The sequence below is a fragment of the Nematolebias whitei genome, chromosome 1, assembly GCF_014905685.2.
Source record: "Nematolebias whitei isolate Nwh7 chromosome 1, NemWhi1, whole genome shotgun sequence".
Lineage (NCBI taxonomy): Eukaryota > Metazoa > Chordata > Actinopteri > Cyprinodontiformes > Rivulidae > Nematolebias > Nematolebias whitei.
In genome coordinates this window covers 15557568-15572108 of record NC_056498.1, presented here as the reverse complement: position 1 = coordinate 15572108, position 14541 = coordinate 15557568, and the positions used below count along the sequence as shown (strand labels likewise).

Here is a 14541-nt window from a genome sequence, read left to right as displayed (position 1 = left end):
TCCTTGTCATTAATTCCCCCCAGTCACCGGTGGTTTTAGGTGCCACCTGGCTCCAGAGACATAACCCTCATATTGACTGGAGAAAGGGAGAGATCCTGAGTTGGGCGGAGGAATGTTTATCCTCCTGCCTCATGGACGCTGTGGTAGTCAAAAACTCTGTTAAAAGTTCTGTGGAGTTTTATCCTGATCTCTCAAAGGTTCCCACTGAGTATCATGATCTGAAAGAGGTTTTTAATAAGGTTCGGGCAACATCTCTCCCTCCTCATCGACCATATGACTGTCCCATTGACCTCCTTCCTTGCTCTTCACCCCCTAGGGGTGCTCTTTATTCTCTCTCAGTTCCTGAACAACAATCCATGAGGGACTACATCAACGAGTCCCTTCAGGCAGGCATCATCAGGCCCTCCGTCTCTCCGGCCGGGGCAGGGTTCTTCTTTGTCGGGAAGAAGGACGGCTCACTTCGTCCATGCATTGATTACCGTGGACTAAATAAAATCACTGTAAAGAACAAATATCCATTACCCCTTATGAACTCTGCATTTGACCTCCTGCAAGGGGATAAGATTTTCACTAAACTCTATCTCCGCAATGCTTACCATTTAGTTCGAATACGTGAGGGCGATGAGTGGAAGACCGCTTTCAATACCCCTACTGGACACTATGAATATCTTGTCATGCCTTTCGGGTTAACCAATGCACCAGCAGTTTTTCAAAGTTTGGTCAACGATGTTTTAAGAGATATGGTTAATCAATTTGTTTTTGTTTATTTAGACGACATTCTTATTTTTTCCAAAGATCTCCCCTCTCACCGTAAACAAGTTTGCGCTGTCCTTACCCGTCTTCTTCAGAACGGTCTTTTCGTCAAGGCCGAGAAATGTGATTTCCATGTCTCCACCACATCTTTTCTTGGTTTTGTCATTTCTCCTGATAAGATGGAGATGGACTGTAATAAGATTGCGGCGGTCGTGGATTGGCTGACCCCCAAGGACCGTAAACAACTCCAGCGGTTCTTGGGGTTCGCTAATTTTTACCGTAGATTCATTAAAGGTTACAGTCTCATCTCCAAACCCCTCCACTCACTCACTTCCACTAAGTCGCGCTTCGTTTGGTCCCTGGTTGCTGAAGAAGCTTTTAACAAACTCAAAACCCTGTTCTCTTCCGCCCCCATTCTCCAGGCTCCTAACCCTGAGAAACCCTTCGTCGTGGAGGTGGATGCCTCCAGCACAGGGGTGGGGGCCATACTCAGTCAGCGCAGTAAGACGGGTCGTCTCCATCCCTGTGCTTTCTTTTCTAGGAGCCTGTTGGCAGCTGAACGCAACTACGATGTGGGGGATCGGGAGTTGCTGGCCGTCAAGCTCGCTTTGGAAGAGTGGCGTCACTGGCTGGAGGGCTCCAGATTTCCCTTCCAGGTGTGGACAGACCACAAAAATCTGGAGTATCTCAGGTCGGCATGCCGATTAAACCCCCGTCAGGCCAGGTGGGCACTTTTTTTCTCTCGTTTTCATTTTACTTTGTCCTATCGTCCAGGAGAGAAAAATGCCAAGCCAGACGCCCTGTCCCGCCTTGCTGAGGATGTTTCATTCTACCTGAAGCTACCCGCCTGGCCATGACTCGTCTCGAGGATAACTTGAGAGCCTCCTGTCAGTCTCGTCCTCCTCCTCCCAACTGTCCTGACAACCGTCTGTTTGTTCCCCCAGAAATGATTAATAAAGTCCTTGAGTTTTGCCATTCGTCCCGTTTATTTTGCCACCCGGGTCTTACTAAGACTCTCTCTGTGGTTCGATCACAGTTCTGGTGGGATTCCTTGTTTAAAGACGTCCAGTCTTTCGTCCGCTCCTGTCCCCAGTGTTCACAGTCCAAGACGTCCAGGCGTCCTCCTGCTGGACTGCTTCGCCCTCTCCCCTGTCCTAAACGTCCTTGGTCCCACATTGGGATGGACTTTATAACCGGTCTCCCGGACTCTGAAGGTCATTCAGTCATTCTTACGGTCGTGGACCGTTTCTTTAAGATGACCCACCTGGTTCCCCTTCCCAAACTGCCCTCTTCTAAAGAGCTCGCTCACATCATGGCCCGAGAAGTGTTTAGACTCCACGGGCTTCCCCTTGACATTGTCTCAGATAGGGGTCCTCAGTTCGTTTCCCTCTTTTGGAGGGAGTTTTGCAGTCTATTAGGCATCTCCATCAGTCTCTCTTCAGGGTTTCATCCCGAGACTGATGGTCAGACTGAGAGAGCCAACCAGGAGGTGGAGAGTAAATTACGCCTCTTGTGTCACAAGGACCCCGACAAATGGTCCCTTGCTCTGCCCTGGGTTGAGCACGCACTCAATTCCCTCCCCTCCTCCGCCACTGGTCTCTCCCCTTTTTATGTTGTTTTTGGTTTTCAACCCCCGTTTTTTTCCCTCCAGGAGCGTGAGGCTGTGGTTCCCTCTGCTCACCTGATGGCTCTCAAATGCCAGAGGGCCTGGAGGAGAGCCAGACGAGCCCTACTGAAAACTACGGCGATTTATATTAAGAAAGCTGATCGCCGTAGATCTTGTCAACCCACCTATAAGGTGGGCCAAAACGTCTGGCTCTCCACCAAGAACCTTCCCCTCAAGGCCCAGTCTCGCAAACTTGCTCCCCGTTTTATTGGTCCTTTTCCCATCTCCAAGATTATCAATCCAGTCTCTGTACATCTCACCCTACCCAAGTCCTTTCGTGTGCACCCCACTTTTCACGTCTCCTGCGTTAAACCCGTCATCTCGTCCAAATTTCACCCTTCAGTTCGCTCCCACCCGCCCGCCTGATTGACGGGTCTCCGGCCTACACGGTCCATCACCTCCTCCGTTCTAGGAGGAGGGGTCGCGGCCTCCAGTATCTGGTCGACTGGGAGGGTTATGGCCCTGAAGAACGCTCCTGGGTTCCTTCTCGCCACATCTTGGACAAATCCCTCATCACTGCCTTCCACGCCGATCATCCGGACCAACCAGGTGAGACGCCAGGAGGCGTCCCTTGAGGTGGGGATATGTCATGATTCACGCCTGTCTGATTTAAATTCTTTTCACTCTGTTCACTGCTTGGTGTCTGTGGACTCTTTTTTCTTTTCTATCTTTCTCTTGTTGTTTGTTTTTCTTGGTTTTCAGACTTCCTGCTCTGCAGCACTCTTATCTCCTCTCTGCTGGCTGCATGTGACTTTAAGTTTGTCTTCTCTTCACCACACTCCACACTGATTACTTCTCATTACCTGCACCTGTTGCTGCACCCTTTATAAACCTGACCGGCTCACAGGGTGAGTGCCAGATAGTCGAAAACAGTTTACCTGCCAGTAGCTTGAAGACCCACTTCTATTCGCTTGCCTTTAACACGGTGTGATTTGTTTTGGTCCGGTCTGTTCTCTACTCTGTTGGCCATTTTAGTTAGCTTCTGCTGCTATTTGTATATGTATTTCTATTTTATGTTTTTCTGTCTGCTGTGCATGTTTGGTTCTTTTGTACAGCACTTTGGTTGGCCTTGTTGCTGTTTTAAGTGCTATATAAATAAATTGGTATGGTATGGTATGGTAGTTATCCCACGCTTCTGTCTCCTGATTCCCTCATAGTCTCCTGTTCCTTCATAGTTTCTCTCCTGCCCAGTTTGTTTGCCTGCCCTGCTCCTGTCCCTCTTCCTGGTCTTTATATCCTCACCTCCTCGTGCTGCTTCATGGTTTTGGACTCCTGCTCGCCTGACTTCGCCTCCAGCCTGCTCCTCATTGGATCTACGTCTCCTCTCATCGGTTTTCGACTCACGCCTGCCTCACACTGTCTTCTCGCCTGCTCCTGTTTGGTACCGTCGTTTCCCTGCGCCCTGGTAACAACCCTCGCCTGTCTGACCTCGACATCTGCCTCACGGACCGATTGCTGGTCCAACGCCGTTGTGGTTCAACACCTCATCACCATCCACCCATTCTCGGTCTCTTCGCTGCAGCCGGCTGACTCCTCTCACCAGGATCACCCCTCCTGCAGTGAATCCATCCAGCTGGAACGTCTCCTCTCTTCTGAGTCCCCTTCAACCAGAGAAACGGTTAGTGGTTACCTTTCTCAGACATTTGCTCTCGCTTCTGTCTACTGCCTGGCCACTAACCGTTCTCTTCCTGCCTACAGACTCGTTCCAGCCTTTGACCCAGTGATCGACACCAGAACCAGACTCACTTTTGAGAAACGAGGGCTTCTACAATAAATTTTGTAATCTAAGTCTCTCTGTTGTGGTGATTTTGGTCCAGAGTTAAAGGGGTTCGTTACACGTACAACGATCTTAATCCAAAACTCTGGCATGAAAAGTAGCTAATGATATGCATAATTTCAAAGATTTCTAGGTTTTTAAATTTATAGTGTTAAAAACATGTTCTAAAATAACTGATTGGTTGAGAAGCTGCCCTTTTTTGTTTATCTTGCAAAAGCATGCAAAGCAAGCCTTTTGCAGCAGGATGATTTTAATATTTGTTACCACAGCAACAGCACAGGTAAAAGGTGAACCGGCTTCAAGATACGGAAAACTACAAACAGAACCTGACCCAAACAGAACAGTTAAAATATAAATCTTAAAAATGTATGAGACTGGAATAAATAAAACATATTGCTTGAAATAAAAAAATACAAGTTATCACTGATGATAAGTAAATAAACTGAAGGGAGATTTTTTGTTTGGTACCTTGAACGTTCCCACAGCAGGGGAGTGACCCGAGAACTAGAACAATCAAACAAGTGGAATTAATGGAAACTGTTCATTGTAGATCAACAATTAAAAAAAAAAACACAAAAGAGAAATAAAGAACAAATAATTTGATGCTTATTTCAACAACTTTATTGCTTAATCTGAAGCAACAGAAACATGCACGTCTGCTTAGTTCGTGTTTTCTGTAAAACTCAACAAATGGAACTTTAACTCTTCTTTTCTGCAAACATTTTCTCCTATCTGCATCGTTCAAACAGAGAAAGTGATTTACTTACAGAGTAAGACCAGCACACACAGCAAAGTGAACGCCATCCTCACACCCAACACTGACAATATATCTGCAGCTGTATTATAATGTACTGGAACTGCAGGAGCTGAAGAATAAACACTGCAGACTCTGTATGACCAGTAGTTGTCTGCACAAAGGTTAAGAGCAATTTGGCTTACTTTATTTTCAAAGAACATGATGTGGGTTTCTCAAGCACAATACATCAACATTTCCTGCCTTGACACTTCCTGTCCACATACTGAAAAAAACAACAACTAGTCAGTTAATTTGAATTAAATGGCCATGACTGTTTGATGATGGAAAGTTCCCATGAGTGCATAAGTAACCACATTTAGGTGATGAATCATTTGCAAAGAAAATTAAATAAATTAGTCGTTTATATTGAGGTGGAAGCATCACCAGACTGAATATATGGTCAGAGTTTCTTTATTTGTCATATGCACCACATGTACCACATGTGGCGGAATGAAATTGTGTTCACAGGGTCCCAGTTACATCCAACAAAAGTATAAAATGTAAAAGAAAAGCAGTAATAAGATCTAAGATCCATCCATCCATTATCTTTACCCGCTTATTCCATTTTGGGTCACGGGGGTCGCTGGTGCCCATGTCCATCAATCACTGTGCGAGGGGCGGGGTACAACCTGGACGGGTCGCAAGTCCATCACAGGGACACACAGAGACAAACGAGACAAACAACCATTCACTCTCTCACTCACACCTAGGGACAATTTAGAGTTATCAATCAGTCTAACATGCATGTTTTTGGTCTGTGGGAGGAAACTGGAGTACCCGGAGAAAACCCACGCATGCACGGAGAGAACATGCAAACTCCACCTAGAAAGGCCCCTGGACCGGGGTTTGAACCAGGGACCTGCTCGCTGAGAAGCAGCATTTCTACCAGTTGCGCCACCGTGCTGCTACAGTATATATATATATATATATATATATATATATACATACATACATACATACATACATACATACATACATGCATGCATGCATGCATGCATACATACATACATACATACATACATACATACATACATATATATCACAGGTTTAAATGTGTTGTTTATTTTTATTATTTTACAGTTTAGCGTGTATTGTGTGCAACGTTCAAAACTGGGCAGCATTCATTCAACCTTTATTTAGACAGCATGATGGATCAGTGGTTAGCATGTTTTCCTCACAGTGAGAAGGTCCTGAGTTTGAGCCCCAGTTTTGTCCTTAGGTCTATCTGTGTGGAGTTTGCATAAACTCCTTCAGTGTGTGAGGAGAACAAATACAGGAAGGCACTGCAAAGAGTCATAAAAACTGCAGAGTGAATCACAGGGACTAAACTTCCTTCCATGAACTCAATGTATGGACAGCGTTGTCGAAAAGAACAGCAAAAATCATCAAGGACTTACTGCATCCAGCTCACTCTCTTATCAGACACAAAAAATGTTCCTATAACCTGAGACACAATAGAGCGAATAGCATCATCTACCATAGTACAAGGTTTTTAATAGGTTTTTCCTGCCACAGTCAGAGTGATGGCAAAACAAAACTGATTAAGTGCAATAATAACCACACTACCAAACTTCACTGGTCATGAGACATGGTTTACTTTCTGTACAGTGGAGATATAAACCACTTTGTTCTTATTCTTATTATTTATTTAGTCCTACAATGTTCAGTCAGGGCAGCACGGTGGCACAACTGACCCAAAATGGAATAAGCGGGTAAAGATAATGGATGGATGGATGGATGGATGTTCAGTCAGTTCATCTGGACAGTTTCTTTTTTTGTTGAGAGACGTTTCACCCTTCATCCAAAGTGCTTCATCAGTCTGAGGCGTCACAAACAAACCGTTTTCCTACAAAACAGTGCACTCCTATAGTGAACCAACCAATTTGCTGGTGATAAGATGGTTTCTGGGGTCCGTCTTCTCCCCTGTTGACTCCTCCGAAGCTGCCACAGCCAAAGTGGTTCAAGACATCAAAGTTCATGCTCAATCATCCAGGTAAAAAATCCAACAAGTCGAGTCGACGGGGGAGAGGGCAGCTCCCAGAAACCATATTATCACCCGCAAACTGGTTGGTTCACTATAGGAGTGTACTGCTTAGTGGGGAGACAGTTTGCTTGGGACTCCTCAGACTGATGAAGCCCTTTGGATGAAGCACTGAACATTGTTGGATTTTTTTTACCTGGATTGTTGAGCATGAGCCTTGAATATTTATTTAGTGTCTCAGTGTTTTGACTATGACTGAGAGAGCAAGAATTCAGATGGGCCTGGAGTGTTGGTCTGTGAATGGCAAATAAAGAACTTTGCACATTGGTTTGTACCTTTGATGGCTTCCTCCCAGTCTAAAAACATGCATGTTAGGCTGTTCGCTGTGGGGTTTGCCTGGTTAAATAAAGGTAAATAATAAAATAAATAATTTGTTCATCCATCAGCTGCTTCACAAAGTAGGCAGGAATATCAGGAAAGCCCAAATTCATCTTCTATTTAAGTAGTTTGGGTCCAATATGGTGGCCACCATACAAAAACCATCAAACAAGGGCATTAAATCAAGTTGCTACTATTTTATAACCTTCTGATTCCTAAACATAGTGCTTCACATCACTTTTTTCTGCACTTGCTCCCGCTCAAGTCGGATGCCTTTTCCTTTCCCACCCCTGTTTTTCCTCCTGCTTTTTTGCTCTCTGTCTGTGTCTCAGAGCTCCTGTTACACATCTTCCCAATTAAAAATACTATTATGGATCTGGTGAGCTGGACTTTCAACGCAATCAACAAAATATTTTCAACAAAACAGAAGGGTCCTGGAGAGCCCTAATGTCCTGCTGAGACTCATGCTGCAGGATATGTCATGGACCCGTGGGGAGTTTGGCAGCTGATGTGTCTTTCAGTTCTGTCTCAGGAGGACGCTGAAGACGTTCATATAATTGGATTCATGATAGCAGGGTTCCTGCTCTCTGGCATCAGCGGGTTCCTATGTTATTGGATTTTGAGGAAGACATCGGCAGTAGTTTCAGCCATGGCAAAACCGCCAAATCTGTATGAAGGTTTGATTTGTGGTATGAGTACTCAAAATCAGCTGATTTACGAGCTAAACCGTAAGATGGAAGCGATTTGTGAGAATCACAGGCCACCTGCGACTTCTAGGACTCGCCAGCATGTTGGAGACAATCTTGAAGAAGGCTCATAGCACAAATCAGTGGAGTGCCCACAAATTTGGCCATTTTGGATCTTGAAAGTACCAGCAGGACTCAAGGCTGACAAGAGCAAAAAAAAAAAAAAAAACAGATTGCCTGAAGAAAATCAACAATTGTGACTTATCTGAATCTGACTCCACTGTTTGGCCTCGGAAGCAGGCCAACTATCAAATTTCTCCTGGGACATAGATAAACTAAAGAAAAAGCTTTGTCTATCGCACCACCACACCCCCCCCCCCCCCCCCAAAAAAAAAAAAAAAAAACTTCTATGCAGGCTTGTCAGAACTGCCGGCTGATCAATATCTTATATCTGGAAGTGCTTCATGGACAAATCTCACTGTCTTGATGTCAAATGCATATGTAATTGTGTTTATAAATGTGCTTGCTGGTAAAGTTTTTTGATGTTTCAAATCGTGTCTTGATAGAACAAGATGTGAAGAGATCTTTTTTGTAATATCACTTTCCATCCTTATGGCCTTTTACCTTTTTTCAATCTAAAAATATATCCTGATAAAGTATAAGAGGATGCGCTCTTGTAACAGCAGCAACGTGCACTCTGCCCATCTTTCAGATGACTGTACGAACATAATTTCACTGTATCTTGGTACAATGATAATAAAGCTTATTCTGATCCAGAGGGTAACTAACAGAACCCACAGGAAATATTCAAGAGGATATTTATTGTTTTTCAAATATTGGGGAGCTTTAGGGTTCTAACCTACGCAGCAGCGTAAAAGGGACTAGTGATCAAAATCAATGACTATTTTTTCTGTAAAAAGGAAGACGTAGATCTGTGAAGCAGAAAATGTGACTTATTGATTTTTACCACCTTCATGCAGTTTTAAAGTGTCTTTGTGCTACATCCATTTACGCAAGTGTTTTTATTTTCTTGTTGTCACTTTTTTTTTTTTTTGCTGTTGTGATATATCACACTTAGACTGTGCTTTGAGTATAACTATAATCTGACCTAAAATCAGGAAATAGCTCACAGCTGAACTTGACTGGCCTGTTTGTGCCAGTGTGCAGTTAATTTCACTTTAGATTTTCTTTACCGTGATGGAAAGTTTGCAAGTTAAAGACACATAAAAACAGTCCTGACAGTGGACCATTTAGGACAGATGTCCTTTGTCCACCTTCACTGGTCTGGGCTGATCTTGATCTATCCAGCAGGAAGTGGGTGGTTGTAAAGTTATGGCTGATTTTTGTTTACAGCTGGGGGATATTTGAATACCTATCTGCAAAAATAAATAATAAAAAAAGATCTTGTTACTGCTGCATGTTTTCCTGATCATTTTATGATAGGGATGCACCGATCCACTTTTTTTTTTTACTTCTGATCCGATCCCGATACCTAGATCTGAATATCAGCCGATACCGATCCAGTTCCGATATCATGATCATCATTGATTTTATGTGAGGCTGTAATAATCTCCTCTCAAGTACAATTTGTACAAATAATGCATGCATGTCCAAAAAGGCAACTTGAGGTAAGTTTTATTAATGTTGGATAAGTTTTAAAGTTAGAATTAAATTCTGCTAACACAAAACATGTTTCATTTTATTCCTAGCTTTAAAGTGGATATTAAAGTGATTAATTTAAGTGATTGTTTAAAGTTGTTTTATATTTTATAAGGGGCAGATATAATAATTTTTTCTACTTTCTGCACTCTTTTCATTCAGTGTTTTCTTTTTGATGATTTATTTTTAAATTTTGTTTAATTTAAATGAATGAATAAATGAATCAAATTAAATAAAAAGTTAAATGGCTTCAAACATCTGCTAAATTCATGGCATAAACCAACAGACATGTTCCTGTTTTTAGTATTTTACATCACTTTATAATGTAGCTGTTTGTTTTTAATATATATAATTTTGTCACAGTTTACACTCTGTTTTTCCTTTTATTTATCACTCTGTTCACTGTTTGATATTCTTCTCTGCTCCTCTGGTATTTTCCTCTGCTGTTTCTGACAGCCTGCTGCATGTCACACCTCTCTCTCTCTCTCTGATTACTGCTGATGGTCTCCACCTGTTTCTGGGTGTATTTATACTTCCTGCTTTCTTCACTCTTTGCCAGATCAACTGCTTGCTTTTGTCACAGTTATCCAGCGTTTCCATAGTCTCGCAGCTCTTCGTATCTTGACCCACGCCTGTTTCCTCGACCACGCTTTTTGCCTGCCCCTTTTGTACCTCAGCCCTTCAGACCTTGTTAATGACCTTTGCACGTTTTTGGATTTCGCCTTCGCCTCTCCCTTTTGGTACTGTCGCCTTTTCGGATCCCGTTAATGAACTCTGCTCGTCCTTGACTACGCCTCTGGATTCTCCTTGGTCCCTGCAGCTCTGTGTCTCTGCTGAGCAGCCCCCGACAACAAGAAAGGTTAGTGTGTTTCCAGACCGTCTGTATTCAGATAACTGTTATTCTGTCAAAACACTAACCTCTCCTCTGTATCGTTTTAGACACAGTTCCAGCTCTGGACCCGAATCATCAGAAGCTGTTTATTCATTCAATAAACATTTTTAAAACCATTCTGAGTTTGTGTGTGGGATCCTCTGCCATCAGATCCTTGACAAATTTTCAAATATGTTTTTTATGATTGTCTACTGTTGTACTGATATCTCCTGGAGGGTAAACTATATCTTGACTGCAAGTATCAAACTGCAAAATCCTTCATTTTCTACAACTGATAGTGGTTGGTCATTAATTATGATTAAGTTTAGCAACTTCTCTGTAAACATTTGAGCTCCGTGCTTTCAGCGATGTCTTCTTCTTGTTCAATCAGAAGCAGGCAGTCTGATTTGGTGCAGCCGCGCTCAGTCTGTCCCTCCTCAAAGATGGGCAGACTGAGCGGGGCAGATTGGACGTGGCTGGCCGGTGTTGAGTCGCCTCTTTCGGTTGAGCAAAGAGCAGCGCCCCGCTGAAGCCACGGAGCTCAAATGTCCATCGTAAAACTAACTTTATCGTGGTTTAATGTGGTGCTATGGCTCTGCAGACATTGCACGTTGCTGTCTTGTTTTGTGGTGTTTCTAGTGTAAAATACTTCCACACAGCGGACATGTTTAGATGAAAAGTTTGTTAGCTGTTAGCCACAGTGTTGCTAACTCAGTCCACACGTTGTAGCTGGCTGCAAACTATGAACTGGATTTCCTGAATGTGAGGCGGGTCTTATTACTCTGGGTTCATGAGACGCCGCCTTTCAGGAAATCATTCCATAGTTTGAAGCCAACATGCATCATGGATCGGAAATATTGGCAGGTGGATCGGAATATCCATACCATACCACTTTATAAATAAAGCACTTAAAACAGCAACAAGGCCAACCAAAGTGCTGTACAGACAAAACAACAGGTAACACACAAAGCAAAATACAAAATGAGGTAAATCAGAATATAGACAAAAAAAAAAAACGATGCAGATGACGACAAACCAGTGTGGAGCATCAGGATCAAAACACAGATCATCTTGTGTTGAAAGCTATTGAATAGTGAGTTTTTAAACGGGACTTGAAAACCGAGAGGGAGGGGGCCTGTCTGACAAGCAGAGGTAACTCGTTCCAGAGTCTTGGTCCTGCTACAGAGAAGGCCCTGTCACCTCTGCGCTTAAGATGAGTTCCTAGAACTGTGAGGAGCAATTGAGGGCTGATCCTGTGACGCCCACCCACTGCTCCAACCTAGCAATGAGGATCTCATGGTCGATGGTGTCAAAGGCAGCTGTGAGGTCCAACAGGACAAGCAGCACAGAATCACCGGTATCTGTGGATCTGAAGATGTCGTTAAAGACCTTCAGCAGGGCAGTTTCAGTGCTGTGGAGAGGTTTAAAGCCAGATTGGAAAAGCTCTAAGATGGTGTGATCCTCCAGGAAGCACTTCAACTGGGACTCGACTATTTTCTCCAGTACTTTAGAAACAAATGGGAGTTTGGAGACAGGCTGGTAGTTGGAAACGACTGAGGGGTCAAGGTTTGTTTTTTTCAGGAGAGGCTGGACAGCAACATGTTTAAAGGATTTTGGCACCACGCCAGTGGATAAGCTACTGTTTACTATATCAAGAATGGATGGACCTAGAGTTAGAAAAACCTCCTTTAGTAGTCGAGGGGGGACCACATCAAAGGGGGAGCCAGAAGGTTTCAAGCTGCACATGACCTGCTCTAGAGAAGATAGAGTGATGGGTTCAAAATGGTCAAAAGGAGCTACAGATTGAGGTGGGATGGATGGGTCATGAGTTGGAGGGGAAATGAGAGCCCGGGTGGTCGCATTTTTTTCCACAAAGAAATGTAGGAAGTTGTCGCACAGCTCAGTCGAGGCTTCCAGAGGTGATGGTTCAGTGAGGTGGAGAACAGAGTTTAGGGTGGAGAAGAGGACACGTGGGTTGTGAGAGTTAGTGGGAATTATATCAGAGAAGAATTTTGATTTTGCAGCTTTTACTGTTTTCTGATAACAGCGCCAACTCTCTTTAAGTATTTGAAAAGAGACCTGCAGCCTGTCTTTCCTCCACTTTCGTTCCGCCCTCCTACATTGTTGCCTAACGGCCTTGGTGACGTCACTCAGCCAAGGTTCTGCTCTGAGTTTTGATTTTTTGGTTTTAACAGGCGCAACATGATCCAGTCTTTAAACAGACAGAGTTGAACTGGGATGTCAGCTCCTCAGTGGTGCTGAGAAACACTGGGGCCTGAATGATCATTTCAGAGTTATAAACATCTGTGAAACGTGTGGCAGTGAAGTGGTTAATGGTCTGAGTGCGACGTGCAAGAATGCACGACTTAGGAGTTAGATGGGGGAGGGTGAACTCAAACCGGACTGGCATGTGGTCTGAAAAAACTTTATCACCAATAACAAGATTATTAACAGTCACATCATGAGTTAAAACAAGGTCCAGTGTATGTCCACACTCTTGGGTGGGTCCGTTTACATGCTGAGTTAGATTAAACGAGTCCAATAAATCTAAAAAGTCCTTAACCAAGGGCTTCTCAGGACAGCACACGTGCAAATTAAAGTCCCCAATAATGAAAACATGCTCATATTTTGGTGTGATTTCAGCCAAGAAGTCAGAAAACTCATTTATGAAATCCTTAGATTGAGGTGGGCGGTAGACGAGTACAAATAACGTCGGAGGTGAATGTCCAAGTTCAAAGATGCTCAGCTCAAAGCTGGCACAGGAAACTGGGATGGGCAGTTGTTTACAGTCAAAAGTTGATTTGAATATTGTTAATAATCCACCACCGTGCCGGCCTGATGGCCGCGGGGCATTAAAACACAAACAGTTCGGTGGCAGTAATTCCGTCAAGGCGCTGGACTCATCCGGAGACCTCCAAGTCTCTGTGATGCAGAAAAAGTCCAGATCGTGCTCTTGAAAGTAATCCCTGAGGATAAAAGTTTTGTTGGTAACAGATCTTGCGTTGACCAAACACATCCGGATATTGTCCGAAGTGGAGCCAGCAGCGGTGGAGTTAGCGCGCGCTAATGGCCGCAGGTTTTCAATAACAGCCCCTCCAGGTCGGTCCGAGCTGCGCAACGGCTGACAACTCCCGCTGGTTACCTGGTCCAGGCACGCAGGAAGCTGGAGACCATGACCGTCAGCTGGAGAGGAAGATGCAGCGCGCAGAGCTTTCAGCTTCACCAGCTGACCAGCACATTTTCCCCGGCGTCTGAAGCGAGATGCCCGGGCAGGCAGGCGAGGAGTGCAGCGAAGGTAAGCTGGCACGTCTGCCAGCAGGGAGGGGGGGGTGGGGGTCCAGAGGTACGCTGATAATGGTCTAAATAAGCGGCTTCCGTGCCAGAAAAACGAAGATTCAAAAGTTGTTGTCTGTCATACACCAGCAGAGAGTTGATGTCACAGATGTGAAATGCAAAAAACAAAAATAATCCGAACACCATCAGCAGAGGTGGATTGCAAGCCATGTACATGGGCACCATCTTACCATCTTATCCGATACGTAAATTATGCTGGTATCGTATTGGCCCCATCCATATATTATGATTTGAACTCCAGTTTTTTTACTAGAACTCAGATGATTCAGGATTCATTAAGTGCGAGGAGCAGAACAAACCAGGAGACAAACACATCATCTAAGTTAAAGTTATTTAAAATAAAACCAAACTTTTGTGTACAAAATTCATATGTTGAATCCATTTTTTAGATTGTAGAGGTTTTCAGTGAAATGATGCAATTAAACCAATGTCACCATTTTTAACTTCAAATCACATATTTTATTAGATTTTATTATTTTTATTTATTAGGAAATAAATAGCAATGTAATTAAAATACCCCAAAAAGATACAGTATTTATGTGTGTGTTCTATACGTACATACATACATGTCTATATCTATCTATCTATCTATCTATCTATCTATCTATCTATCTATCTAT

General features: G+C 43.6%; 1 protein-coding gene across 1 annotated transcript in view; it reads left to right on the top strand.

The window, feature by feature from the left end:
* The first annotated feature begins 13828 nt into the window (after positions 1-13828).
* The window catches only part of LOC119414845 (macrophage mannose receptor 1-like), a 7831-nt gene continuing 7118 nt past the window's right edge, over positions 13829-14541 (top strand). The window contains exon 1 of the mRNA XM_037681970.1: positions 13829-13862. Coding sequence (XP_037537898.1) covers positions 13829-13862 — 34 coding nt within the window. The remainder of the gene's footprint in view (positions 13863-14541) is intronic.